This window comes from Meleagris gallopavo, chromosome 5 (genome assembly GCF_905368555.1).
Source record: "Meleagris gallopavo chromosome 5, MGAL_WU_HG_1.1, whole genome shotgun sequence".
NCBI lineage: Eukaryota > Metazoa > Chordata > Aves > Galliformes > Phasianidae > Meleagris > Meleagris gallopavo.
This window is the reverse complement of record NC_139408.1, coordinates 18,595,875-18,623,497: the sequence shown is the minus strand read 5'-3', so window position 1 is coordinate 18,623,497 and position 27,623 is coordinate 18,595,875. Positions and strand designations below refer to the sequence as shown.

Genomic DNA, 27,623 nt, shown 5'->3' with positions numbered 1-27,623 from the left:
TAATGATAATATAAGGAAATATATCTGTCCCTTGGGGAATTTGCTTTATTTTGTTATTTTAGATGGAAATACTCTCTCCCTGAAGCACATAATCATCTCCATTTGTGGAAAGCTTCTTTATTGATGTTAACTTTGATAATGACATAAAGGTTAACATATAACAGTAACCACAAAGAGCAAGATTATGTTAAATCCCACAGAAATGAATGCTTAAACATACAGATGAGATACATCCTGCAAGATTCTATTTCTTCTGCTCTCTGCAGCAGGAAGGAAATCCCAGCAGAGTCATCTGAAGTGATAGAGCTGAATATTTTATCCTAGTCTTAAAGCAAATTAACGGAATATGCAAAATTAGAAATCCTCAGCTGTGCTTCTATTATTTTCTGCATATGCAGGCATATTCAGGTAACTCTCTGGTCATCCTCAGATTCTGAGTCTCCAGCTCCTCCCAAATGGAGCACATGCAAACAGGCTTTTAGATGTCTGCAATATCTTGCAGCCTTTCTCATGCACTGATTCACTGGCATTAGCTCTGTGTGGCTACACAGATGAAAGTGAAACATTTTTTCTATAATTCCATTATTGCAAAAATTTGTTCAGGTTCACAACCACCAGCTGTGGTGGTGTAACTTTGGCATTCAGACATACTGGCAAACAAATCTTCCATAGCTGACAATGCCCAGTGCAGAAGATGTTGATTTGCTCCCATGTTTGTAACTGGGATAGATCTAGAGATTTTACTAAAGCTTTATGTTTTAGGGCTTAGCCTTATTTTAATGCATGCAACTTCCTGCCTCTTTTCTTAATCCAGTCCCCTCTTGTTAGTGAGAGGAAGGGATGGAAATAAGGATGAGCCATAACGTTTGAGCTGTGAATATGGAAAAATACTGTAAAACATTATATTTTTTCTAGCCTGCAGAGAGCCAAAGATCTCTGACCTGGTGAGACAGAAAGTGCTGCCGATGCAAGTTCAATCAAGGTGAGAACACAGTACTTTAACTACAGTTTTAAGAAAAATGGGATTGCTTTTCCCTTCTTTTCACTCTATGTGTCTTAGCCTGATATAGCAACCAGTCCTGTGAAGTGCCCTATGTGAACTCCACCGACAACCAAGCAATGAGAGCTGCTGGGAAGGGATGTCTGATTGAGCACAGGATGGCAAGCTGCAGGAGGCAGCCAGAAAGAAAAGCAGTGAAGTGTGTGTGAAGTGTGTGGAGTACTGGACCATGCCAGAATTAGGCTTGCAAGCTTGTAACAGACTACAAGAACAGTCTGAGGAACAGTTCCCTCCAGCTAGCAATGTGTCTTAAATTATGAAAATGTATCACCTTAGAGAAGAAATGAGTGGGGAGAGAAAGGAGAGAAAGGGCAATGTAATCTGACTCCCTTACATTCCATCACCCAAAGCCACATAGCACAGTTGATACTGATACAGCTAGCTTTGGGATGAGCACGGGGAAGAGGAGGAAGCAAGGCAGGAAGACAGGGAGGAAAAGATTGGACCCAGTAGCAGATGTATGAAGCAAACTTTAGCAACAAGGCAAGCACGCACTTCCCCCAAATAGTCTCCCAGTCTCCAGCTGTCTATAGGGTATGAGTTGAAGAGATGTTCCTGAGGCAGCATCAGGAGGCTCTCAGAGCCATCAAAAGATTTTTCTTCTTTCAATTTCTTGACTCACTTTTGAACACAGGTCTTTTTATGTAGACGTTTCTGATACTAATGCAAGCTGTATCAGAGTGCATCCATCTCCCATTTGCATGGCATCGTGATGGCATCTCATGTATGTGAACTGGTTTTATGCCTTGATGTATGTTCTACACTCCATACATAAGGCCAAGTGTGGATAATGCAACTTTGTAGGGTCACATCAGATGGAAATGGAACCAGGCAGACTTAGGGTTACCACAGCAGCTCTCGTCCTTCTTCCAAAGTACAAGAAGCTTGTGGTTGCTCTTATTCTTAACATCTTCTCTTCCCCTCAGTGCTGCCTACTCACAAATTCTATATGATGGAGGCAGTCTCTCTTGGACCAAAAATGGAATTTCCATGTGAAAAGCATTCTTATGGCTTTTTCTGGACACAGGCAATTCTGGAAATAGCAAGAGAAATTAATTTATTGCTTAATTTTTCAGATGTAAATAGGTTTTTGTGTACAAATACGCTTTTAACCATTACAGCAAGGGATATGTCTTAAGTGATGAAGATTAAAGTATTACTGTCATCAAGCTTATGGTCCATATCCAAGCTGATGCATCTATTTATTTCTTTAATTATATGTCGTGTCTCAGCTAATCAGTACAATTTCAAAATGGAAGCGTAGTGATTATTGCAATTATGAAATCTCTGTGGTGAGGTAATTATCTTGGTTAATTGCTAAGTCAAGCAACTTTATCAACATGATTTAATCTGAATCGATTCCTAATACTGCCTATTAAAACGTTCACTAGAGAAAAGATGTGCCTAACTCCTCTCTAGTGAGAATTAATTATGGTAACACCAACTTCTAGTGTAATTTCTCTGTTTAAAACCAGAGTATTTCAGACCTTTTATAAAAAAAAACTATTCCACATTCAGAGGCAACTGGATATAATCCAGAAACTGTAAAATGGAAAAAAAAAAAAAAAAAAAAAAGAGAGAGATACAAGTAGTTATAAAGCAGTTATATAAGTTATAAACATATTACAAGTTATAAACATATGCACATATAGAAATAAAATAGCTAGAATGTAAATGGGAATATTGTTAAACTATGTTGGAAAGATATTTTGCCTCTCTCTTTCACAAACTGCTCATGCTTTTAAATGATACTTAACGCAGCTAGTGATGAAGCTATGGAAATGATTGCTGTTCTCGTGTTTTTATTATGACCTTGTTCTTTGTTCATTGAAACAGGGAAACACCTTTGCATCAGCTTTACTCATCTGCATTCAGCAAGCAAAAGCTTGAAATCTACCCAACCAAGAAGCCAGCACTGCCGTTCGGAGACCTGCCCCCAGGGTACCAGCATCTGCACACTCAGCTTCAGTATGAATGCATTTCTCCTTTCTACCGCCGCTTGGGTAGCAGCAGGAGGACTTGTCTGAAGACAGGAAAATGGAGTGGAAGGGCCCCTGTGTGTATTCCAAGTGAGTCTCCAGGGGAAAAAAATGCACACGTCTCTTGGCTGATGGGACAACAAGCTGTGTATTCATCTTAGATAATTAGGGAATCCCAACAGTGTAGACTGTGCATGCTTGCAGCTGGGAGATAGCAGCAATAAAGCTTAGAGGACAGACAGCTCTTTTTGTCCACCAGTAGAACTTCTGTAGGTGATGGCAAAGGGATGAAGCTTTTGGCAGTGTAATTTGCCATCAATTTTTCTATTCTTTCATCAAGCAAAGTTGGAATGTGGTTCCCTCGTGGTTTGAAAATGTGCTCCTACTATCACTTTTCCTGTATTACTATTGCAAATATGATTTTTCTTTCATCTCTGCTTTGGTACACTGCTTATATCGAGCTTTAAGGAATGGAATGCAGGGCCTGCATTTTAAAAAGGCTCTTCCCTTAACTTAGTCTGCTAAGGAAGGGGTGATATTGCAAAGTGTAAGCAAACATTTCCAAATGCAGGAAAACTTACCCCAGGTCTGACCCATAGTGATATATTCCTAGGACAGGGCACAGCTTTTGCTTTGAATAGGTATTGATTTATGTGTATTTGGTTCAAAATTTTGCTGCTAGACAAGTCTATTCTCATAAGCTTGAACTCAGCTACAGCACAACTACTCTGTGACTGCCTGGAATAGTTTTAGTACACCGCTGGCTTTTATTATAAGCAAGAACCAAGGGTGTTCTTTCTATTTCTTTACGTAATTTTCTCATTAGAGTGCAGTTTGATAAAGTTATCTTTAAAATTCACCTACTCAAGTGCTAATTCTACATTTCTACTTCAGCCAGGAATTCAGAGAATAACAAGAAAAAAAAAAGAGGGTTTTTTTTTTATGCTATATAAAATTTTGCAGGTTGGAGATAGAGACCTATTAGAAAGCTGTCTCTTATGCTGACAGTTACAGTTTGGTTCATTCTAGTACATCCTAAACAAGAACTGAGAATAACATTTGGATTCTTTGATGGGAAGAGGCGTCACCTCATTCTTGTTTCATGTTTCCCCAGTCTGTGGAAAAGCAGAAAATATCACTCTTCAGAAGGCTGTAACCTCTACCAGGTGGCCATGGCAAGCAGCAATCTATCGGACGGCCAATGGGGTGAAGGAGAACAGTCTCAAAAAAGGAGCTTGGATCCTCATCTGCAGCGGGGCTCTGGTGAATGAGCGCACCGTAGTGGTGGCAGCTCACTGTGTCACTGACCTGGGCAAGACCATCGTGCTCAAGACAGCAGAGCTCAAGGTGGTTCTGGGGAAATTCTACAGAGATGATGACAGGGATGAAAAGACCATCCAGAACCTGAGGGTGAGTAAGTCTGCTGGGAGCAGAAAATGATGAGCACTGACAGATGCTGATCACATTCATCTTGTACGGGGAGAAAAATATTATCCTTTGGGCAATGCACTGTTTTACATGCTGTTCTCTGAGATGTGTATCTAGAGAATCAATTGACAGAACTGTCATGGCACAAGGAGGGGACATGCTGCAGTGCATAGAATTCCCCTGACACTGTCCAACTAGCATACTTCCCTCCTAACACAGATCACTAAGAAAATAACTCAGATTGGGCCATGACTCCATCTGGAGTGATATTGCCAGAAAAAAAAAAAAAAAAAAAAGAGATGTCAGTTATTGACAAAAGTGATTAGCATAATTTATGAAAGAAACACTTGTGCTCTAGATTGTGGTTTTGACACCAGTAAAATATTTCATACCTCTGTCCCAAGGTTATCTATCTATCTTTAAACTTAAAAGAATTTTGTATCTGAATTCAATTCCAAAAATAGCACCTCAAGCTTGCCAGAGTGGTTTGTTATTTCAAGTAAAGCTAGAGAGGTAGAAATCAAGATGAGAAGAAATACAGCAAGGCTGTGTTTCTTTTTCTGGAGTGGGGCGTAATTAATGGATTTTATCCAAGAAATCATTGTTAATGTGGTTCCCATCCTTCCCTTTTATTGTTGTTTTCATTCTCTAATCCCAGCTTTTTCACACTTTCCTAATTACATGACTTTTTAGACAATATTTCTTATAGGAATCATCTTCCTCCTTCTAGTGTTTCATAAAAGTAGCTGCCATTAAATATTTGGCCCCAGCACTTTATTACTGAATCACAGAATCACAGAACTATAGGTGCTGGAAGGGACCTCTGGAGATCATTAAGTCCAACCCCCCTGCTAAATCAGGTTCCCTACTGTAGCTTGCACAGGAACTGGCCATTAACTCCCCATTTTGCTGGAAATGTCTTTGACTGTATTCCATTAGGAGGATTTTCCAGCAGTAAAAACTGGCTTGAAAACCAAGCCACCAAACGTGTTCTTAACAGAAGATGCTTGACCTCTTTGCATGTTCCATGTTTGGACTAGATGGCCTTCAGAGGTCTCTTCCAACACTAAGGATTCTATGATTCTCATTTGAGAATCATAGGTAAATCATTTGAGAATCATCTAAGGTAAAATAATTCTTTGGGAGTGGAGAGGAGAGGTGAGGAAACTACAAACTACAGCGTAAAAGTATGGAAATAGTGCTGCTAATTTGCCATTGCTATTAACACTATAATTCTTCCTGTTCTGTTTCCTCCCCAGATTTCTGCCATCATAGTGCATCCCAATTACGACCCCATATTACTTGATTCTGACATAGCTGTCATAAAACTTTTGGACAAAGCCAGAATCAGCAGTCGTGTCCAACCCATTTGCTTGGCATCTTCTCATGACTTGACTTCATCCACAGAAGATTTAAAAATAACAGTTACCGGCTGGAAGGTATTGGCTGATATTAAAGATCCTGGATACAAGAATGACACAATCCGCATGGGAGCTGTTCAGATGGTGGACTCACTGTTGTGTGAGCAACAGTATGAGGATAATGGGATACAGGTCAGCATCACCGACAGCATGTTCTGTGCCAAACAGGACCACACAGCCTTCTCGAATATCTGCCCTGCTGAGACTGGTGGGATTGCAGCCATAACTTTACCAGGAAAAGCATCTCCTGAGCTAAGGTGGCATCTGATGGGATTAGTGAGCTGGGGTTATGATAAAACTTGCAGCCTAGAACTCTACAGTGGTTACACCAAAGTGATTCCTTTCAAAGACTGGATTGAAAAGAACCTGAAATAAAAAGCTGTGTCTGGAAATGGCATTTTATAATTAACATGATATTTCTCACAGTCTCTGCTGCTTTAGGCTTTTTATCCCAGTGACGAACGCCTGGGATAAGGTTAAGGCAGATACCCTGGTAATCATCCTGGATCAGACGCTCCATCAGGCTACTCTCAATTCATGATTAAATGTCATAGTGCATGGGAAGTTCTGACATTTTTCACCTGTCTCCCCTGGTGGGAGGGTGATACCCTGCTCCCGAGTCTGATGTACAGATGCAGGACAGCAAATTGTGATTGAAATTAATCTGTAGTTTGGAGTCCCCAAGAGAAGTCACTGGGCAAGCCTCTCCCAAACGTCAGTCTGACTGACAGGAAGGAGTAGGAGGCTGCAAAGAGTAGCCTGAATTCATTATGTTGGATGAGCTTGTTAAGTTATGTGCTATCTCTATTGCCATAGTACAATATAATCTTTTTCCCTCCAAAGTACTTTACACCTTTAAATAAACCATGGTTTGTTTTTTTACCATACCCACGTTTAAATTCCTTCTTCTTTTATCTGTGTCACACCCCAGGGGCTCTCTATTGCCCTTGTCTGTTTGCACGTGACTCTTACTGAGGCTCTTCATGCATGCTGAAAGGCAGCATCAGCACACAATTCAGTTACTGCATAAATAACAAGGATCTTCTTTTCTTCATACACCCAGTGATGCTATTGTTGTACATGAACCACTGCAATGAAATGTACTCAGAGAGTTCTCTCCCACCTTATATTCTGAATGGATGAAAACCTGAAACACACTTTTCAAAACATTTTTCCACATGGATTATTTCAAGGATCTCTAAAAACATCAGCACAGCTTCTGGTTTCCATCTGCTCACATACTTCTGTGGCAAAATAACTCACGTGAAGTGCAGCAAGGTAAAGAATTATGGCCAGGTGTCACGCTGAGCGGAGACTTTTCCTTTCTGGACTTTCTGACATCAAAGTGTGAGATTGTCCTGTTGGGCATGCTGTCCAGTGGAGAGACTTTGGTCTCCTCATGGTTCTTAACCACTTCTCTCTCACTGAATCATGGAGAGACTTTGGTCTCCTCATGGTTCTTAACCACTTCTCTCTCACTGAATCATTTTCCCCTCTTGTTATGAATGAAAATGGAAGAGAAAAAAGCTGAGGAAGGCAGACAGAGGAATGCCTCTCATCACAGATAACAGCACTCTGGAATTTGTAGAACCTGCAGTGCCCAAACCAGGTCACAGCAACAGTTGGATGTGAAGATTTGAAAGAATTGAGCACCTCCACCAAAGACGTGGATCCTGAAGTCACTGTCTGCCAAACCTATGGCATGGCTGTGGCTCTTGGAAGCTGATGAGTCTGTTTCCAACTCCCATTTCTCTGATGCTGTGAAATCTTGTTCAGTTTCTCTGTGCTCTGTAGTACCCATCCACTTTTGAATCTGCACATTATGCTAAGTGGGCAATTGGTTTCACATAATTCCTTTTTGCCTTCCTGGATGGAAGAACTGAATGCTTTTGCACTTTCCTTATTTTCACTGGCGAAAGGACCGGGTTTTAGTTAAGGGCTTAGCTTAAGCACTCTAATTTAAGGGCTACAACCAAAGTGAATTACTTTATCTTGTTTGTCTATGTCGTACTGCCAAAGAGGTGCTTGGCTTACAAATTGTATGGCAACAAAAAATCTGAATTAAATATGAAAAATCAGATGTGTTTCACTCCTCCACTGGGAGGAAGACATTCCAGTGAATGTATGGTACTCCCCCTTACAAAAGGGGGTTGAGGTGATAGTTCTAGAGGAGGGTAAACTTGCAAAAGTTCAAGATATTGTTTTTTTCCTAATACTGCAACAGTGAATAAAATGAAGGAAGGAGAAAGGAATATAATCATTTATGGAGCATGGCTTGCCTCCTGAGAGCTCTTCCATAATTACATTAAATAAGAGTTTTGACACCGTAATGGTAATACAGAAATTGTGAAGGTCTGTGAGCTGGTGCTGCTCTCAGCTGTAGCACCGCACCTGCCCCGCTCTGCCTTGCGTTGTTCTTTGCTGCTGCAACTGAGAAGAATGGGCCCTGAATGTTTTTTCCTCTGTCCAAGAGAGAGAGAGCCAGGCACACTGAACTGCAGAAGTCTGCATTGATTCCAGTCCGAGCTCTCACTCCTCTCCTTTTACCTCCAATCGGCCATGGTGAGCATTTACCGATCCTCCAGCTCTGCCTCAGTGCCGTCCCCGTTTAGTTTCAGTCGCTACAGAGCTGGCAACAAATAGCTGAGAGGTGCTGGGTCGGGCAGCAACACCATCGCTGTTCACCGGCTGTGTACCACCCCAAAGTTTATTCTTCTGAAACGCTGTGGGATGAAAATCACTGTGTGAAGGCTTACGGCGGGAGGAGGTTGCTACAGCTGTGCCTGCACCTCTTTCAAAGGTCAAGGACTTATTTTTAAGATGCCAAACTACCTCAAGCACCTCCTTTCAGACAGGTGAGGACCTCTACATCGGCTGGGAAGGGTTGCAAGAAGCCCCGGCAGCCTCTCAAACCTCCCTCCCTTCCCCTTTCCCGCTCAGGGCCCGGCCGCCCTCAGACCGACCCCGCGCTCCTCAGCCCGGCGCAGCGCGGAGCCGCCCGTGCAGGTGGGGCTGCGCCACCGCCGCCTGCCCGTCAGGGGGCAGCACTGCGCCGCCGCCGGGCCGGGCCCCGGGCGCTCTCCGCGCGTCCCCCGGCGGGCGGCCCCGAGTCCCGCTCAGCCCGGGCGGGTTACTCGGCGGCGGGGAGCGGGGCCCGGGGCCGGGGCGCGGCGGTTAGGCGCCGGGCTCGGGCCGCGGCTGCCGGGCCGCGGTGGCGGGCGGGCGTGGAGCGGGAGGCGGCGGCAGGCGTCCCGGCCCGCTCCTGCCCGGGGGTCCCGGCGGGCCCTGGCGGCGGCTGCCCGGGCAGCGCAGGGCGGCGCGGCGCCGAGCGGAGCGAAGCGGGGCAGGTAGCGAGCGGCGGCAAGCGGGCGGCCCTCCCCCTGCGAGGGGCTCGCTGCCCCCTCCCCTTTCCTTTCTGTCCTTTGAGCGAGAGGTTGGGGGGATTTATAGGAGTACCGGCGGCCGGTGATGTCAGCCCTTGCCTAAAATAGAGAGGGATAGACGGCAAATCCACAGCTAGAAGGCTAAACCTTCCAATCCTGCCTCAGCCAGCGCCGCGCCGATGTGAAGTCACCCCCACCTCTCGGCGGGCACACGCACACACACACGCACACACACACGCACAAGCGCACACCCCGCGGCGAGACGCGGCCGGCGGGACCGCAGCGGTGCCAGCGGCTCCTCGCCCCGCCAGGCCCGGCCGGAGCGCTCGGCGGGCGGGAGGTGGCGGTGGCGGGGCGGGAGGCGCCGAGCGGAGCCGCCGGTCCCCGCCTGGCGCGGCCCCGAGGATTACCAGGAACCGCGCGCCGCTTCCCCGAGGCGAGAGAGGGGCACCCGCGGAGCCGCTGCCGTTCGGCCCCTCTGCCCGGGCTGCCGAGGAGACAGGGGGGCTCGCGGGACCATGGCGTCGACGGAAGGGTGAGGGAAGCGCCGGTGCGGAGGGAGGGACGGGGGAGCGGGTGGTCCGCATTGTGCGTCTGCGGCGGCCGCGTTATTGTTAACCCTCGGCCCCGCCGCCGGGCAGCGAGGAGCGGACAGCCGCGTTCGAGAGGGAGAGGAGGAAAGGGAATTCGCGTATGAGCCGCTGGAGAGGTTTTGGTTTTTCTTCCGTCGCTTCTTTCTTTCAGCCCCGGAGGGTAAATGAGCGTAGAGCACCTGCCGGAGCGCTGCCTGGGGAACCGGGCGCGAGGAACGCGGGGTGCGGGGCAGCTCCTCGCCATAACCGCGGACAGCCGGGAGCTGTCCCTCCCTGCCCGGCCCTGGGGAAGGCAGCGCACGGATCCAACTTCTCCAGGAGTTTTGCAATTCGGGACATTTGTGCCAAACGCGTTGCAGTGCGAGCGGGGGTAGATGCTGGGAAGGGCGAAGGGTTATACAAGAGGCTTTGAGGAGAGGCACAGAGCCCGGTGGGACAGCGGCCCTGGGACTGAGACCTGCCCCTATCTTTGCCCATATTCCTGCCCCTGTTCCTATCCCACGACAGGGGATCACTAGGATCCACTGTGGAGCCTTACTTTGCAGGTAGTGGGAGAGGAAAGAAAAGGTTCCCCTGATCTCTGGTTGCCCTCTTCTAATACAGGCTAGCATTAGGCTGCGTCTGGTGTGAGCCTCCCCTTTATCCCTGGATGTTGTCAGGTTGTATCAGCGTGATCTGCTCTGGATGGGACTCTCTGAGGACAGGGCGCGAGAGCAAGCTCTGTTTGTATGGCTGGTATGGCTCTTGGGCACAGAGACAGAGAGGATTTACCAGCACATGGCTGGGGCGTGTGCACACAGGTGTCCCATCACCTACATGGCCAAAGGGACATGCTCCTTGCAGAGCAGCTGGCCTGGAGCAGGGTAGCATGGGAGTGCCAGTGCTGGTTCTTCAGGAACAGGGCAGGCCCTATGGCTGAAGTTTTGAGGAGGAGGTTCAGAAGTAGTCTGCATCCCATGGCTGTGGCTCTGCGTCTTTCTGCTTTCTTACCTGACCCCACTCTGCTTGGCCCACTCCAGCTGCCTCCCATTCCATTCCAAAGAGGGAGGCTGCGGGACCAGGGGTTTGCTGTGCCAGGGTTTAACGGGCAGAGACCTAGTGAGAGCGGGCTGCAGCAGGGGGTCTGCCACCATAGGGGATAACGTGTACAGAAGAAGAAGTGTACTTCAGAGAAGCTGACTGAGCAGGTGGCTAAAGGAGATAGGAGCAGCAGAATTGGAGAGGCTGCCATAGATGTGTGATATTGCTGTCCATATCAGCCAGAGCTAAACGGTCAGCAAGACAAAAGGAACACAAAGTTTAGGCCTTGTTTTCAAAATTTTTAGGAAACTCACTGAAACAAAGACAGGTTGACGCTCTTCCCTGCTGTGTTTCAACTGGTGCCCAATTGTAGCTGAGGGAAACCAGTGGAGTGAGATGCGTGTCTCTTGTTAATCCCTTTGTGCTGCTGAGAACCTGAATTGTCATCTTTCCCCCCCTCAGGTGAGAAGCTGAGGAAAGAAATAAGCTTTACGTACTGGCATTAAGGCCGGCGAGCTCAGGCATCGTAAGGATCATCAGGGAAACAAATTCGGGACCATCCGGGCTGTTCGAGGAAGGCTTTCCATCGACGCCGGTGCAGTGGAAAAGAGACAGGTGGCAGAGTGTGCCATTGCAGTGTGTCTCAGGCACACACAGGTACATGGAGAGACCCCTGCAAGAGGTGGGATGGGCTGTGTGCGCTAGCATAGTGTCAGGCGGCTCTGTGGTGCTCAGGCGGTGTTAGGTGAGGTTGGTAGTACATACGGTCACTATTTTGTTGGGATAGAACAACTCCAGTCACAGTCAGTTTTGCAGTGCGTTATTTTTTCCTCTTACAGTGCAGTCTCCAAATTGGAGGGTCAGGGATGTGATAGGGCACATGGCAAATAGTAAGGCCCCTGTGTATACACAGAGGAAGGCAAATCTATATTACATTCACAAAAAGCAGTGGTTACTCAAAACCAGGATTTACTAGGAAAGATTTTCTTGTCTGTACTTTTTTTTTTTCTTTTAATACTTAATTTGAGAAAAGTTACCCTTGTTTAGAAATTTGCCGCCCAAGACTTCCTGTTCCAAGAAAGAAAATATGGACAACGGGAAACTTCAATCACCTGAAGATGAGAAAGGGAACATCCCCGATACAGCAGGGTCAGGCCTGTGGGGCTGCGGATCTGCTTCACTGCAGTTCTAGCTGCTGGCACTTGCTCTCACTGAGGAATGTGCTTACCTTGACCATGAGGTCCTCCTGTCACAAAATGCCCTGGTACCCATCTCATTTACCAGGATGGATTTGGGGTGTTTAGCTGTTGCTAGAAGGTTCAAGGAAGAAGGGCTGGAAGCAACTGTTGGTGCTGTTACGAGTTGCTTGTTTTCATGCTCATACTAAGCATCCCTCTTCCCCCCTGCTACAGTCACCTTCCCTGAGACTGAAACATGGTCCAAAGACCCAGCGACATCTGTTCACATTCTCTGTTGTGCACATCGTGTAGTGCTCAGGTAGAACCTCTGGAGACCGACTGGTTCCACCTGAAGGTGGCAGAGCTTTTTAGCTTTTCCTTTGCTTTTACAGGATCTAAGAGGACATAAAGATTAAGTGTGATGGACGGTGCCTGCACACCTTGCTTCCTCATGGGTTATGGCTCTCACCTCTCTCTTCAGCATTACTGTTTCAAAAAGAAATAGTACAGTGCATTGCTACAGTTTTTTAAAAACATATTTGCATCACTTAGAGGTTTTAGATGTTAAATTAACTTGTGATTTAATCATCAGATATCGAGCCTTGAGTGTTAAAGCCATTTCCTTGTTACCCACTCAAGTGGGTAAAAAGGGTCAGGTTGAATATCGGGAAAAGGTTCTTCAGCAGAGGGTGGTGGGCACAGAACAGGCTTCGCAGAGCTGCTGGAGTTCAAGGAGAGTGTGGACATGGGGGGTCTGATTTTTGGGTGGTCCTACGTGGAGCCAGGAATTAGAATCAGTGACCCATGTGGGTCCCTTCCAACTTGAGAAATTCTGTGATTCTATAAGTGATGATGTTTTAGTACTCTAAAAATCTAGCAACAGTTTTGTGTGCTTTTTAAGAGCGCGAGCTTTGGGGCGTGAAGTTTGAGTGTGTTCCTTTAAGAATGCAACCACTAGGAGACACTGTCACTGCATCTATGGCTGTAAATCAGGGAGGCTGCAGGTGTCTGGGTGCTGAGCTCAGCCCCACGTGTGGGTAACCCTCCTGGGCATGGCTGGAAACTGCCTGGGCAGCAGCTTGTCCTGCTGTGGGCATTTGGTTGCGAGCCCCTTGTTTCAAGAGGCTGCTAACACAGACATGGGCTCCTTGTTCCCTTTAGTTGGAGTGCCAGACAGCAGTCCAGGGCAGGTTGGCATTAATAGCAGAGGTGTTACCTTTATGGGTAGGTAGTACCTATATGGCAGGTGTGTATGTGCACGTAGGCACAGACTCTGCTACAGAATGAATGTAGTGAAGGGGGGCAGGATGCTGCAAACATCATGATGTTTGCAAATACGGGAGTCTGAGTAATTGCTTAGCATCATGATTTGATTAGTGAAACAGATGTAAGTGCTTCACAATTTTATGTACACTTAATATAAATGGTGTTTATGTAATATGCAATAGCTTGGAGGCAGAGTTCCCATTCTGTTTGCAGTCACAAATGTGGTGTGTGCAATCTACAGAGATCCCTCTCTTTAGGTTTGCCATTATTATTAACTCAGTTACCAGGGGAAAAAAACAAAACAATGAAGCGGTGGTCTGTTCCTCCTCTCACAGCTTGACTGTTCTTACTTTCTTCTACTGATGCTCTCTTTAACCCATGTTTCACTGTCTCTGAAGCTACAGTTGCACAGGCAGGTATACAGTCTGTCTGTGCCCCTCACCATCAAGCAGTGTGAGTTCAGTCCTGTAATACTATAATGTGATGATAACAGCAGGGTAGCAAAGTTGGCTATAGCAAATAAGAATGAGCCGAAATACAGCAGCCTCAGAAATGAAGGAAAAGAACTGCTTACCTTTGGAAGGCTTCAGATAGGCAGGGATCTCCAGCAAAAGATGCCCTCATTGCCACTGCCAACCCTTAAATGAGGTTTGGGAAGGGATGGATCCTGGCTCCACCCCTTCCAGTCACTCAGGTGTATTGCATTGCATGCACCTGAGCTCCCCTGGGTTGGCCTTGCCTTCCCACCAGGTGCTCAATCACTGCTTCAAACCCTGACTTAGCATTTCCACTACAGGTCCAGATCAGATGATTCCATGATTAAATTTATCATGATTCAATTTATCTTCTTCAAAATTAGCCGCAGCATATTGTATGGTTTTTGTACAAGTTTTCTTCTAGCTATGAAAAGGTAATTGTTCATCAGTTCAACATATAGTTAACGTGGGAGGCCCAGATAATAAATACCTTACCCAGCATCTAACCCTGTGTATGCGTGTTACCTGTCAACAGTTTTTGTACAAATTTGAACCTTGAGAATGAATTTATTATACTGGGTTAGTGTTTCAGTCATGTGGCTGTGGTGGTTTTGGAGTAGAAGCCTTAAAGTCATCTGCTGGATTGTCAAGACAGAGCCCAAAAGGGAGATTGCCAGCCCATATTATACATGTAGCCTGGAGACAATGGGACACACCTCAGTGAGTCAGAAAAACTAGCTTTGCGTTTCTTGGTAGGGATCAGGCACCTACATAAGAGAGTGGGTGTGCAAGATCTGCCACTATGTGTACACAAGCACACCCACGGTTTTCTTGTCATTTGAATTTTTACTCTGTAATTTACCCACAAAAGTCCTCAAAATGGAAATGTGATGAAATGTGCTGGCACGAGTGTTTGGATTCTTTAGAGGATTAAATCCTCCAAGTGCTCCCACTGTTATTTTTATGCAGGATTTGAGCAGTACCAACTCAGGATGGAGATGTTTTACCCTATACTTTTTCTCAGACATTTTGTGGAACAGATGAAATGGATGTAGACTATTAATTAGACATATCAGCTGTGGCTCTGACCTCATTTCACTGTTAATGATTGCAAATCTCTCATCAATTTCAGTAATATAGAATGAAGCTCTATTGAAGATAACATGTATTCCTTAAAACTAATCTTATGACATGGTGGTTCTTGTGACCCCAACCTTTGGTTTGGCCTTTGGTTATACTTTCAAAGAGAAGTCATCATCTAGACATTATCTCAATTTTTTTAGACCCTCCTATGAAGACACAAATATTAAAATGTTTCTTAGAAAGTCTATAGGGCTTAATCATTCTAAACTTTTTGGGAAAAGCAGATAAGGGAATTGGATCAGATATACAATGGCTGCTCCTTAAAAATGGCTGATATTTTCAAATTGAGTCTTAGCTCATTGTAGCCTTCCATGAGATGCATAAATGTATACATACACCCTCCTTGTGAACATGTGTGCAGATCTATATGTGCAAGTACACTGAAAGTTCCACTTACGAAGAGCTACTATATTTCTATACTAGCAAGTTACTACATTTAATTTTCTTTTTCATCTTTCCATTTCCCCCTGACAATCCCAATAGGACTGCTAATAACTGTAAATATATGAACTAGCTCACAGTTTTTCCATTAAAAATACTGTTATAAAAACTCTCTTCTGTTCCATCTGTATAGATACCCGTTCCTTCCAGCAGTGATCTCTGGCCAGTAGTTACTCCATGCCAACATTTAGTAGGCAGTGAAATCTCACCTGAAGCCTGATATTTCGTGATGTGCTGTTATTAGAAACACTCTCAGTATTCCTGGAAATCAGAGATTTTAAGATCACATTGAAGACCTCAGATTTTTCATTTCCTGCTTTCCCAACTTGACATTCATAGGGCTAATTTTGATATGAGTCATCCATTCCTTGGCTTGAGTTGTGAAATGCATTTTATATCTTACACCTTATGACATGGGCAATGGAGAACATTTTTAGAAGACTTTAAATAGTTAGTACTGCTTTTGTTTCTTTTGTCATGCACCGGCATTTGAGTTTCAACAACTTCCTTAGTTGGACCAGGCTGAATGAAATGAGAATATAAAACTGATCAGCAGGAGTTCTCTTGTAAGAGAAGAGGCATGGACAAAATAAATGCATATAGGTTCAAGCGCTGTTCCCACAAAAGTGCAGGTATGCTTTTAGTCCATGACACCCTGTGTGCTCAAACCATGGGGCCTCATGTATGTCCAGGTGTGAACCTGCCAGGATTTACCACACTGGCCGGGGATTACAGTTCTGTGTATTTGCAAAGTACAAGTCTATGGATCTTCACAGTATGCTTGGTTTTAGCCAATCTTTAGCTTCAGTTAAACAAGTTGAAGAAGGCTCCAGGACTGTGAACTCCAGGGTTTGCCTGTGACCCTTCCTTGCTGTGTGCAGGAGTGGGGCTGGGCCCATGCTTTGCCGCAGTGCTCCTTGTCGGTACGGCCCTTACAAGCGGGCCTTCGTCTTCACTGCCTTCTCATTTAATAACTTTTCATTCTGTGTGATTTAATTCCCTTTCCCAGCCCAACATGTTGCAATACCCACTATTTAGAACGCTTAATTCAATGAGTTCTTGAAAACACTGGATGGATCTGTCAAATCCATCATCTCTGCTATTGTCCATCTGCTAATGAAAGCTCCTCTTTTGCCAAGTCAGTACAATATCTGACACTTTTAGCCTCCAGCTCGTTAAGCTAAAATGCTATTTCCAGAGGCAAGAAAGCAATAAAAATGAATGTGCTTTTATATATTTAGTCCTACTTCTATATTAATTTCAAAACCTCTCAGTGTACTTAAAGCTTTAAGACAATTAGCTGCAATACAAGTCTCAGTGCTTGGGAAAGATAACAGACGAGGCTCAAAGACCATATTTTCTAACATTTACATGGAAATCGAGGACCCTTACAAGGAAGGTCGAAAAGGAGCCAAAACACAGAATAATTAAGGAACACTCCTGCTAATTGCAGGTTCCTTGGGAGAATGGCATGAAATTCACAAGAACGTGGTATTTCAGGTTCACTGAAATACCTGAGAAATCAAATTCATTGTCATGCTTAAAAGAAGGGAAGGTACAAAGGGAATAAAAAAATTAAAAGCATTTAAAATTAAGTCTCAAATACAAATGCTTGTTTACAGCTTTTGAAATATTTGCTCTTTCCATTTCTATTTCACACCTGTTTTTTCAATTGAAGAAAAAGGCAATAAAAAAAGAAGACTAAAATGAACTAGTTGGAGACTCTGCTACGAAGGAAAACACATCACTGTATATTGAGGAAACATTTGAGGTTGACCAAAGCAATATTTGCCTTGTGTTTGCTTTAAAAAAAAAAAAAATTGCTGACAAAATCAAAACATTTAAGTGTGACTGCAGCTGATCTTTTCCTTGATTATTATTTTTTTTTTAATAATATAACCACCAAGTCAAAAATCAATAGTTTTTCCAGACTGCTTTCTGCTCCGTGACCTTTACTGCTATTTTCTCAACACGAGTTAAACACTAGTCTATTACTGTAGGCATTTAAACTTATCTATACACATACAGTTCTGTGTGCTTGTGTACATGCTTCATTATTTTAGACACCATCTCCTTTTGCAGCAGATTCATTTGGTAGATTTTGCTGCTGTTTCTGTCATATTTGTGTGTTTTAATTCTGTAACATTGTCCTGCATTTCTGCAGCAATTTTTTACTTTCTTTGCCAGGTTTCTGTGTTTTAGTACTTTTTAGTTTGGAGTGAAAGGTTTTTTTTTTTTTCTTTGGATGCATACAAATACATTTCTGATTTGAACTTCTGCTTCTTCACTGGTTTTGCTTCCAGAGTTACCAGGATGTTTTGAACTTCTGTATCAATCTCAACAACTGTTAGTGCATTTTGCGGTGTTGATTTTCATAGCTGCAGGTTTGTTGTGTTGGTTGTTGATGGTGGTAACCATCATACCAGTAACCAGCGTGGGTTGCTTGTCTGCTGTGGGATGTAGGGGGGTGGGCAGGATGCAGCTGCCATTCCAAAGTCAGGCTCCATCTTGACTTTTTTCTTCTTACATTCCCAGTAAGAAATCAGCAGGCAGTGCTTCTGGAGTGGGTAATTTGAAGCAAATTTAATTTAATCAATTTAATAATTTAATCAATCATTCTTTTGGCATTGCAAGAATAATCGGTTATGTATCCAAGTATAGAATCTGCAGATGAGATGATGGCCAGTCCAGTACTAGAAGGCTTAGAGAGGGTAACAGTGAAACCTTCATTCAAACTGGAACTTGCCAGAAATTTAGATGCGTTTCTTTGTCCCTGTATCTCAACTCCAGATTAAACTCTTAGCCCTACTACCAAATCTGTGCTTCAAACCTATGAGTAAATGCACCTTCTACCTACTGATGGCCTCCTCCAGACACACCGCATGGCTTGCAGATCAGCTGCCTGTGTCAGCCCCAAGGCAGGAGCCCCAGCATTTCCCTTTCCAGCTGTTTGTTGCACTTTCCTCCTGTTATTCACCTTGGCTCTTGGAGATTTGCTTTCTCATGGAGACTGTGGCAGAGATCACAGGTAACCAAGTCACGCACACGATTCAGCCTCTGATACACTTCCTGCTGTCCACGCAGCACATCCGGCATCCGCTGCACGTCGGTCTGATGCTGCTTGCGCCTGCAGGGGGATCTTGGGGCAAGTGGACATGGTGAGCACCCTCTGAGATGTGCTGGCTGAGCCTCAGGTGCACCTTTCCAACCTGGAGGAGCAAAGTTATCAGGGCCCAGTTTAGATCCTGAAGGTGGTGTAACTGTATTAACCCAGCACTGTATCCAGGCTAATGACTGCCTCTTAGCCAGGTTAATTAGCTTGAGTGCAGCGGAGTGTGAGTACGGATGACCTGGGCTAGCACAGAGGGAGGCATGGTTACCTTTCATGCCCCAGGTCAGGTCCATTCAGAGCATGAAAGCCTGTTTCTCAACAGGCTTCTCAGTCCGAGGAAAAAAGGTCAATGCTGTTTCTTCCAAAGTGTGGAAATTAGGGCCAACATTTGTGATTTCTAACTACCAGCCATTAAAGACTGTGTCTTCCTTAATCTAAAAAATCCCAAGATATGTAACTCTTAACTGGGGGTACGAGAACACACTGGAGGGTCTCCAGGGCTCTCTTTGAGCCTCGGCTATGCTGAATTCACCTTTACCACAAATACACAGCGTACTGCTGCCCCTGTGCAGTGCACCCACAGCTCTAGTGCTGGTTTATCTGGTCATCAAGACCCTCAGGTAAGTGCTCCCTGCTGGACAAGCTGCTGCTGGGCTCCTGAGACACGTGTGCATGTGTAAGCTGCTTGTGAGCAACAAAGCAAAGCCTCCCGAGTTCACCACGAGCGTAGCAGGCTTTGTCTGAGGCAAAAAGCAGTCTTGTTAATTAAGCAGCTGGCTCCTTATCTTTGTGAGAACAGCTCTTCCACGAGTAACTGACAAATGTTTGCCTTTAGAAGCGTACGCGGGTAAAGCCCATGGCACTCACACTCAGGCATGCATATGGGAATTAATTAACACCTGGCTGCTATTTTTATCTCAGCAATCTAGGACAGGAAGCGAGGAACAACTCAGAATCCCTCAGCTGACATTTTGGGGGATTTGAAGCAGGCAGATGGCAACATCCTGTGTTGGAAAATGCCAAGAGGAGTGACTCCCCTGGGCACAGAGAGTGTGGAGGAGCCCCTCTGCCCACTACAGCTCCATCCCAGGAGAAGCTCAGGACAGACAGTGGTCTACCTGGGACAGCTTGCTGTCTCTTACAGACTTCCAGCAAAGTGCTGCAGCTTGAGCATGACACTGTGTACTGCCAGAACCTTTTTGTGCTCTGCACATTTTTCTAGCTTAAAAAAAATAAGAAACATATCGTCAGTCATTATTACCCTTTGACATCGCTAGGAGAATGTAAGGTGGTGTCTGAAAGCAACTTAATTTGTAGGTGTTACTTAATCACTGAAGTACAGAAAAATGCTTCTAATTCAAAATAGCAATGGTGTTAGTTAATCTGGACATACTGTCTAAATCAGGACAAAAGAATGCACTGTACTGTCTTAAGGGATTGGTTAAGATGTAGTCATAAAAAGGCGTGAATGCCAAGATCTTTATTCCTGTCCATTTTGAGCTGCGGGCTGCCCCCCCCCAAACATCCTGTGGAGCTAGCATATGGAGCCCATAATAATAAAACCATGAGGAACAATATTATGTTAGTGAGATTTTCCCCTGTATCTGAAGCATTTGATCTAGATTTCACAAGATTGATCTGTAAAACTGATTTTCCAAAGCAGACAGCTGTATATCATGCTATTCAGACTCTACATGGAGCCAATTCATTCATAGACTCCGTGACAAATTGGTGTAATGACTGTATATGATTGAACATAGAAAGTTGCCATTTGAAAGCTGCTCAGGAGGCACTGATGGAAACCTATCAGAATGGGACACAAATTGGGCAGGCACAGCACATGGGAGCAAAGGACAGCGGGATCTGGAGGTCACACACAGCCTCAATGCTGAAAGTTGAAAAGGAGGGGGGCAGATAAATTACTATCTTGAGTCTGCTTTGGGTTTACCCTATGGTACACAGTGGCAATATATTGTCCTCTAAGTGAAGTATTCCTATAATTTTTGGACACCGTAAGGAAATCACTGTAGCTGCCATATACTGCTTCTTCAATTATTTCGAGGGGGGAAGAAAAAGGAAAGGAGGATTTTAACTTCCACACAGTTTCTCTGCTATTTATACTTCTGCTCATAAGGAGTCACCGGAAAATACGATAGTTTTGGTAACCTCCCTTTTCAACCATGGCATGTTGAGAGCGGCCACATGGAGGCGTTGTTTTCCTAAACTGGTTATTAGTAATTCTGTCATACCAGAATGCTGAAGAGGTGCTTTTCAGCGCTAAAATTAGAGGTACTGGAAGATAAATGTCTCCTAATTTATCTTGTCTGAAAAGAGGAATGAGAGACAGCTTAGAAGTTCTCATGTTTATAGATGGAGAACTAATGCATATGTTTGTTTGCTTTCACATGGGAGCCTGCAACTGTGGATTGAGCTAAGTTCTCCTGTGTCTGTGCCCAGTCAGGTGACACAAAACTGTCTGGTTCCGGTACTTTTTCACCCTAAGTGATATTGGTTGCTGCCTTGCTGCCTGCCTAGAGCAGGGGGAGGCCAGAGGAAGGGCTGAACTTATCTCTTTGAGCGGACCTGCAGTGGCTTCTTCGTTATTGTGAAAAGAAAGTATCAGACTATCTTCAAGTTCATTGAATTTCTGGGGAGTACTTAGGTTCTCCCTATGCTATCTGAAAACTTGACAACAACTATTTATTTTTAGAATCAAACTGAGTTTCTCAGAATTTTTTAGCACTGTTGTGCAACTGATGAATCTGCTGACAGTGGCTGATTCATGAAACTAGGCTTTTAGGCATGAAAACATACGTACCTAAAGGAGAGATAGGACATTGCCCAATGACAGGAAATACACTATTGCCAAGTCTACACTGAAGGTCAGAATGGAAAGATCCTTCTTGGCAGATGACCAGTTTATCACCATTCACTGATCTGCCACTCATTGTTTTATGGACTACTGCAAAAAAGCACTTAGGAAATGGAAAGTCAAAATGTATTGGAAGCCCATAGTTTCTTTAACGCTTTCAAGTGTACTATTTCATATTTCAACAGGTAGGTTCTTTCTCATACATTATGCTTTTGATTAAGATTCTGCCTAGCAGGACAGAATAGCAAGAGACGGGGAAAAAAAAAGTTAATCAGTTGAAGAAGCAATTATGTAAGCAAAGTAACACCCTAGTAATCTTTTTTTTCCCTCCATGACAGTATAGAAGAAGAACAGAATAGTGTGTTTCCTTGAAACTGACCATAAAGAGCTGAGTCAAGGTTGTTCCTTGTTTAAAGTTGTTCACACATCTAGTGAGCCACAGAATACATTTTTTCCATATAGACACACACTATATGGAACACATGCTAACATACACTCTCTCACAGGTCCAAGTGGTGACCTGCCACAAAAATGTTTCTCAGACGTAGCTGACAAACATGGATTAATTTTAAATTGACCCATTTGATACACTACAAAGCTTAACTAAAGCAGAGATAGTTTGAAATGTATGATAGTTGCTTGGATATTGCTGGCCTCAAAATACACATACAGCCAAAATCTGTCCCTCGTGTCTTGAGTTCTTTGAAAAAGAAGCATTTGGGCTCTGTAAAAGGCCCATTTGTAACACTATAACATGTTGGAAGCAGAGTCCCAGGCTGCAGCAAATGAGAATGAGCTCAAGTACAGCAGCCATGGATGCAGAAACAAAAGGAAACAAACAAACCTTCCTTATCTTGAGAAGGTCTCAGGTAGGCAGGGATCTTCAGCTAGAGATGCCCACACCTCCACTTCCAACCCTTAAATGAGGTCTGGAAAGGAATGGACCCTGGCTCTATTCCTTCCAGTCACTCAGGTGCACTGCATGCACCTGAGCTCCCCTGGATTGGCCCTGCCTTCCCACCAGGTGTTCAATCACTGCTTCAGGCCCTGACTTAGCATTTCCACTTCGAGTTATTAGAGTATGAGTTAGAATATTCAGGAAAGAGCTTTAATTTGCACCCATAGGGATAATTTCTAATGGTTAGTGAATCTGCTAGATGTTCTTAACCTTTCATTTCCTTCTCAGCAATTCTTTCATCCAGAGTCTGTGGAGAAGGTAGTGTAGGAGCTGGCTAAGCCATCTCTATATCTTTCAATATCCTCTCAGATGAGCCTCCGTCAGTCCAAGAATTACACTTCTTATTCATTTTGAAATCATAGAATCATAGAATGGCCTGGGTTGAAAAGGACCACAATGATCATCTAGTTTCAACCCCTTAGCTATGTGCAGGGTCGCCTGTCACTAGACCAGGCTGGCCAGAGCCACATCCAGACTGGCCTTGAATGCCTCCAGGGATGGGGCATCAATACTCAAATGTGCATGGAACAGAATAGGCTTAGAATTTTGACCTTAAATCTACTCTTCTAAAATCCTTTAATGTAGCTAATAGTCACTCCTGACAAGTTGTTCCACAAATTATTGGCATTTTCAAGTGGTCAGTGTTAACTTGACATAGCAATTCATGTGTTCTGTCAAGCGTTAAAATGTACTGCACAGCTGAATTAGCAGAAACTTAGTAAAAAAAAACCAACAATAAGAGTGCAGACAATGAGGCTCATCCGATCCCATGTGGGCTTATGGTATACAGTGAGAAAAATTACAGTAAATATCTTTGGTAAAAGCAAATACTGTGAATTAGCTAGGCTGTTTTGTTGGATAATTTTGATTAAAATTCCACCTCAAAAAAATCAACCCACAACTTGGCAGAGGACTGGTGACTCTCCCAGAAGAGATGCCCCTTTTGTTTCTTTGCTCAACATAGTCACAGCAGTTTCCATCTTTATCTATGGATTCCCTGTCAGTAACACCATTCAAATGTGTTTCAGTGGGTTTCAAATCAATGCGTACACACTACATGATCTCAGGCCAAATGCCAATTTTGTTTTAAATACATCCTTCCAGGTCAGTGGAATCATGCATTATGTGTTTCCAAGTGAGAAAATGAAAAGTTATGCTTCATGGTCTAACTAGCATTTGCCCCTAGTGAATTCCACCCACAGAACAATTGTGTTATGTTGTAGGGTTTTTTTTTGTTGTTTTACTATTCACTGATGTACATCCAAAGTGGGAATTTTCTACAGCACACTTAGCATCGGTATGGCTAAGGCTTGTACTGCAGGCCCTCAAACCTCTGCTCCTCAGTGGTCCCTGGCAGGCTTAGGAAACTGTGTGCATGTTCTTAGCAACCATGAAGGAAAATATGTGCATCCTTGTGGACATCAGTGTTCATATGCAGTGTCTCACAGCTTTGTCCATACAGAAATCTTACATACGTTCTAGTGTACCTTAGACCTGAAAATTTGTCACTCTCAATTTTTTGAACAGATCAAATACTAAAGGAGAGTTTAACAATTCTAGTTAAACTCTTCTGACTATGCTATAAGGCTCTGTTGATAAAAAGTAGGAACAATCTCTTTTCTCATCATGTCTCTTCTTCAGCCTTGTGGCAATGCTTAGTCAGGTGAACTAGAATCAGACTTGTTAGTTTTTGGAACTCATTCATGATCTAAATATTTTGCTGAGAAGGAAGCAGGGGGAAAGGAAGGCATGGTGGGGTTTCCATAGTGCTGTCCATATACTTGTTCTAACAGGTGAAAGGTAAGTATTCTGCCCATTTGTTACTCTTTTAATGCTTACTCATTGCAAGAATGAGTAAAATTTAATTATAAAAGAATGTGAGGAAGGTGGTACACGTTTAATTGCAGCTCTCCTAGCCAACTATGCATAGTTTTTTGGGGTTTGTCAGCACACACTGCCCTGACTGATTGCCCACGTTCTGACAATTTTTTCTCCTCAGTTAAAACAGAGGCATTTTTTATTTCAAGCTTAGTCTTTTTTTTTTTTTTTTTTTTCCTTTCTTTTTCACGAGCCTATTATCTGTATGGCCAACATCATTGTCAGTGGAGTATGCTGGTCTTTGCTGAAGTCTGGACTTCCTTATGATACTGATAGGTGGCATCGCACACAAATTCTGAAGCTTTGCTGGATTATTTGCTGATTTGAAAGTCTTTCGTTGGGAGTCCTTCACAGCTACTCACAAACAAGTTCATACTCATTCTGGAAAGGTATGGGCTTGCCTTCTGTGAAGTAAGCTATTTGGCTAATAGTCTGTGTGCTGGCTACTCTGCTAATTTGCCTGCGTGTACACTTGCCTCAAAGCAAATGCAAAGTACCTGCTATACCTTCAAAGTGTAAAATAGGCAGCATGGTATATATGCATACCTTTGCCTGCATCACACTCGGTTCCTAGACTTGGAGAAGTTTTTCTATCCTGAAAATCACATCTTCTTTCCATTCACCACTTATTTGCCAGCTTCATTTTCTCTGGCTGCACTAAACCCACCTTGCTGAGGCCAGGAGATGGGGATGGAGAACCGACTTTGCTTCCAGTCCCTTCTGACTACTGCTTGGTAGCATACGAGACACTCTGCAAGTTTGAGCCTGGCAGCTAATAAAACCACTGGATTTATTCACAAAATGAGCTTGACTCATAGTTACTTATCTTAGAAATGTAATTCAGCTGTGTCAGAGCCACAGGCCTTTGCTTGTTGCAGTCTTTGCCCTGTTCCCTTGTGTTGTAATCTTGTGCCATGGGAGAGAGCAGAGCAGGATGGGGGACACTCATGAAAGCAAACAGCAGCAGCGGCAAACAACGGCACAGAGAAAATAAAAGGCAGAGCTCAAGGGTACTGGTGTGAAGTACAGAAGATTCCCAGTTCCTCTATTGCAGAGCCTTTTGCTGACAGTGAGTGCTGCCACGTGGTAATTAATATGTCACAGTAAGGACACACCAGGGCTGCATGGGAGGCTGTAATTAGCACGAAATAAAGATAGCTTGGGAAAACCAAAACAAGACAACTAGGCACTTTCCTAATGAGGCTGTCAGGAAAGTGCTCACAGATGGCAAGTGAACTTTTTAAATGAAATAATGTAAGTAAGCTGATGAAACTGTGTTTGGGAATACACTGACAGTACTACTTCCGAGTAGCAGTCATGGAGTCACATTTTTTCCTGCCTTAGAAAAATATGGACCTGGAATTCAATTCTGCCAACAGATGGACAGCAAAGACTCGCCACATTAAAAAAGTAGAATTCACATTACTGCTTCATAATACACATCATGACATATTTTTAACGTTACGGCTGTGATCTTCTGGGGCTCCCCAAAGTGGAAAGGAAAGGGAGTGGTGGTTCATATAATCAATGCCAGTGTATCACTTTTTTTTTTTTTTAAAGATGTAGTAAAAGATCTGTTTCTCCCTGAGCATTTGGATTCTCTGGATTTCAAGTAACAGACTGGTAAAATTGAAATGAGGACATGCAAGTGGTTGCTTGATGTACAAAAAGATCTGGGCTTCGTTAAAATGGACTTCAAAGAACAGTAATGTCAACACTGCCTTTTTGTATAGTTAGATGTAGATGTTTTACAGCCTTTCTGTGCTGCCTGAAGCAGCCTGTGAGCATGAGGCAGTCTAGGGGTTATTTGATGGTGGGCAGATGTGAGGTTGCTCAGGTGTTCTGGGCTGGAGAGTTTCATGGCAGCTCCAGGCAAGGAGAGTTGTGACTGCCTTAGCTGTGGGCTAGTACACCTTATCTGTCAGCTATGGTTTACCAGTGTGTGCTTTGGTTCACACAAACCCTGCTGGTCAGCCTGAGCAGAGGGAATTTGTTTCTGTTCCCTTGTACTGTTTGGGCATGAGAAATCAGTACTGCAGTGCATCAGCCAGGCGGCAGGCTGGCCCTGAGTTAAGCTGTAAGAGTGTGGTTATTTTAGGGCTGGAGTCTGAACTGAAAGAGCTGCCCTCTGACTTCACCCTTTCTCTAGGAAACTGAAATTCCTTGCAGAGAAGCAGATACAATTCTTAATACAGTTCTTATGGTGCTGTTCATGTGAACAGTCGTATTCCGGCGCTACACAAAGGAATATGAATGAGCATGGCTTCATGCTGGTAAGAATGGCCTAAGCTACAAACCCTCCTTCTGAAGTCCTGGGCAGCAGCACAAAGCACCTGTGGATCCCACACCACTCCTTCTGACTTACTTTTCCAGGGAACTGAAGGAGCTGTGCAAAAATGGGAGGTGGGCTTCTGGAGCTGTTGTATCATGGAGGGCAGTTGTACATACTGGTGTATGCACACCCACGGGGACAAATAGATCCTGTTACAATGTGGACATGAAACCCAGCAGAAAGAAAATGGAAATGAAGAGTATTTTTTACGACTTTCCCTCAGGCAGGAGACATTGCAGACAGTGAGATTTATTTTCTGCTCGTGTTCAGTGGTCATCACTCTGCTGACTTCTGTGCAGTTCTGTCAATTTGTATCAGCAGAGGCTTGACCTTCTGCTTGCCTGAAATTTATAGGGACAATGCATCAATCAGTTGCAGAGTGCATGTTTTATGGGGCAGCATCACCTTTCATGTATACACGTCTACCCTTTGTCAAGACGTGCACTGTTTGTGTTCAAAGCAGCCCAAGTATGTTTTTGTGAATAGAGATCTTAGGCATTACTATGGTAACCTAATACTGTCATTCAGGAGTAAATTATTTATGCTTTTCAGCAGCAGAAAATTGAAAATCCTATTACTTATGGCTGTGCGCTGCGGTGTCATGTGTTTTATTATGAAAATACTGCGGGATATCCATAGCACTGGGAGTTCACAGTACAGTATGTAAGCCAGAAGCTTTTTTTGTTTTCTTTATATATTTTTCCTGGAGCTTTGTCATCTACTCTCAAGCCTTAAGCAGCTCTGGCAGCTTATTTAACTATTAAGTGACAGGCAGAATAGGTTATGTTTAAAAGGGAGTCTCTTCCCCTGAGTTTCAAAATTCCAATTGCAAACTCACTTGTCATAAATATTATATAGAACATGCCTCCTGACACTTACAATTTAGAATTTAGGTGGTAGCTATAAAAATCAAAATTGAGGAAAAAAATGCGTCTGATGCCTGCTATTTTTTCGTACAGCTTTTCTCTATAGTTGTAAAAATATTGCAGAAGATTTAAAGGTTTTTGATACATTCAGTATTCTGAATAACTGCTGTTGCAAGATTTTATGCTACTTAAAAATACGATCCTGCTTATCAGATTT

General features: G+C 43.9%; 2 protein-coding genes across 11 annotated transcripts in view; both read left to right on the top strand.

Moving 5' to 3' along the window:
• PAMR1 (peptidase domain containing associated with muscle regeneration 1) overlaps positions 1–6,775 on the top strand; it is a 53,485-nt gene extending 46,710 nt beyond the window's left edge. For all 5 annotated transcript variants that reach the window (XM_085224571.1, XM_010711255.4, XM_010711254.4 and 2 more), the window contains 4 exons: positions 916–982; positions 2,897–3,129; positions 4,154–4,449; positions 5,727–6,775. In XM_085224571.1, coding sequence (XP_085080697.1) covers positions 916–982; positions 2,897–3,129; positions 4,154–4,449; positions 5,727–6,263 — 1,133 coding nt within the window. In that variant the 3' untranslated portion in view covers positions 6,264–6,775. The remainder of the gene's footprint in view (positions 1–915; positions 983–2,896; positions 3,130–4,153; positions 4,450–5,726) is intronic.
• Positions 6,776–8,909: 2,134 nt separating this feature from the next.
• The window catches only part of SLC1A2 (solute carrier family 1 member 2), a 77,167-nt gene continuing 58,453 nt past the window's right edge, over positions 8,910–27,623 (top strand). For 2 of the 6 annotated variants that reach the window (XM_085224573.1, XM_085224574.1), the window contains exons 1-2: positions 9,092–9,806; positions 11,347–11,541. Coding sequence is in view for 2 of the 6 variants with exons in the window: in XM_085224576.1 (XP_085080702.1) it covers positions 9,790–9,806 (17 nt within the window). In the remaining 4 variants the exon portion in view is untranslated. Of the gene's footprint in view, positions 9,807–11,346; positions 11,542–27,623 lie in introns of all 6 variants that reach the window. The other 4 variants (XM_085224576.1, XM_085224572.1, XM_085224575.1 and 1 more) reach the window with 3 other exon arrangements.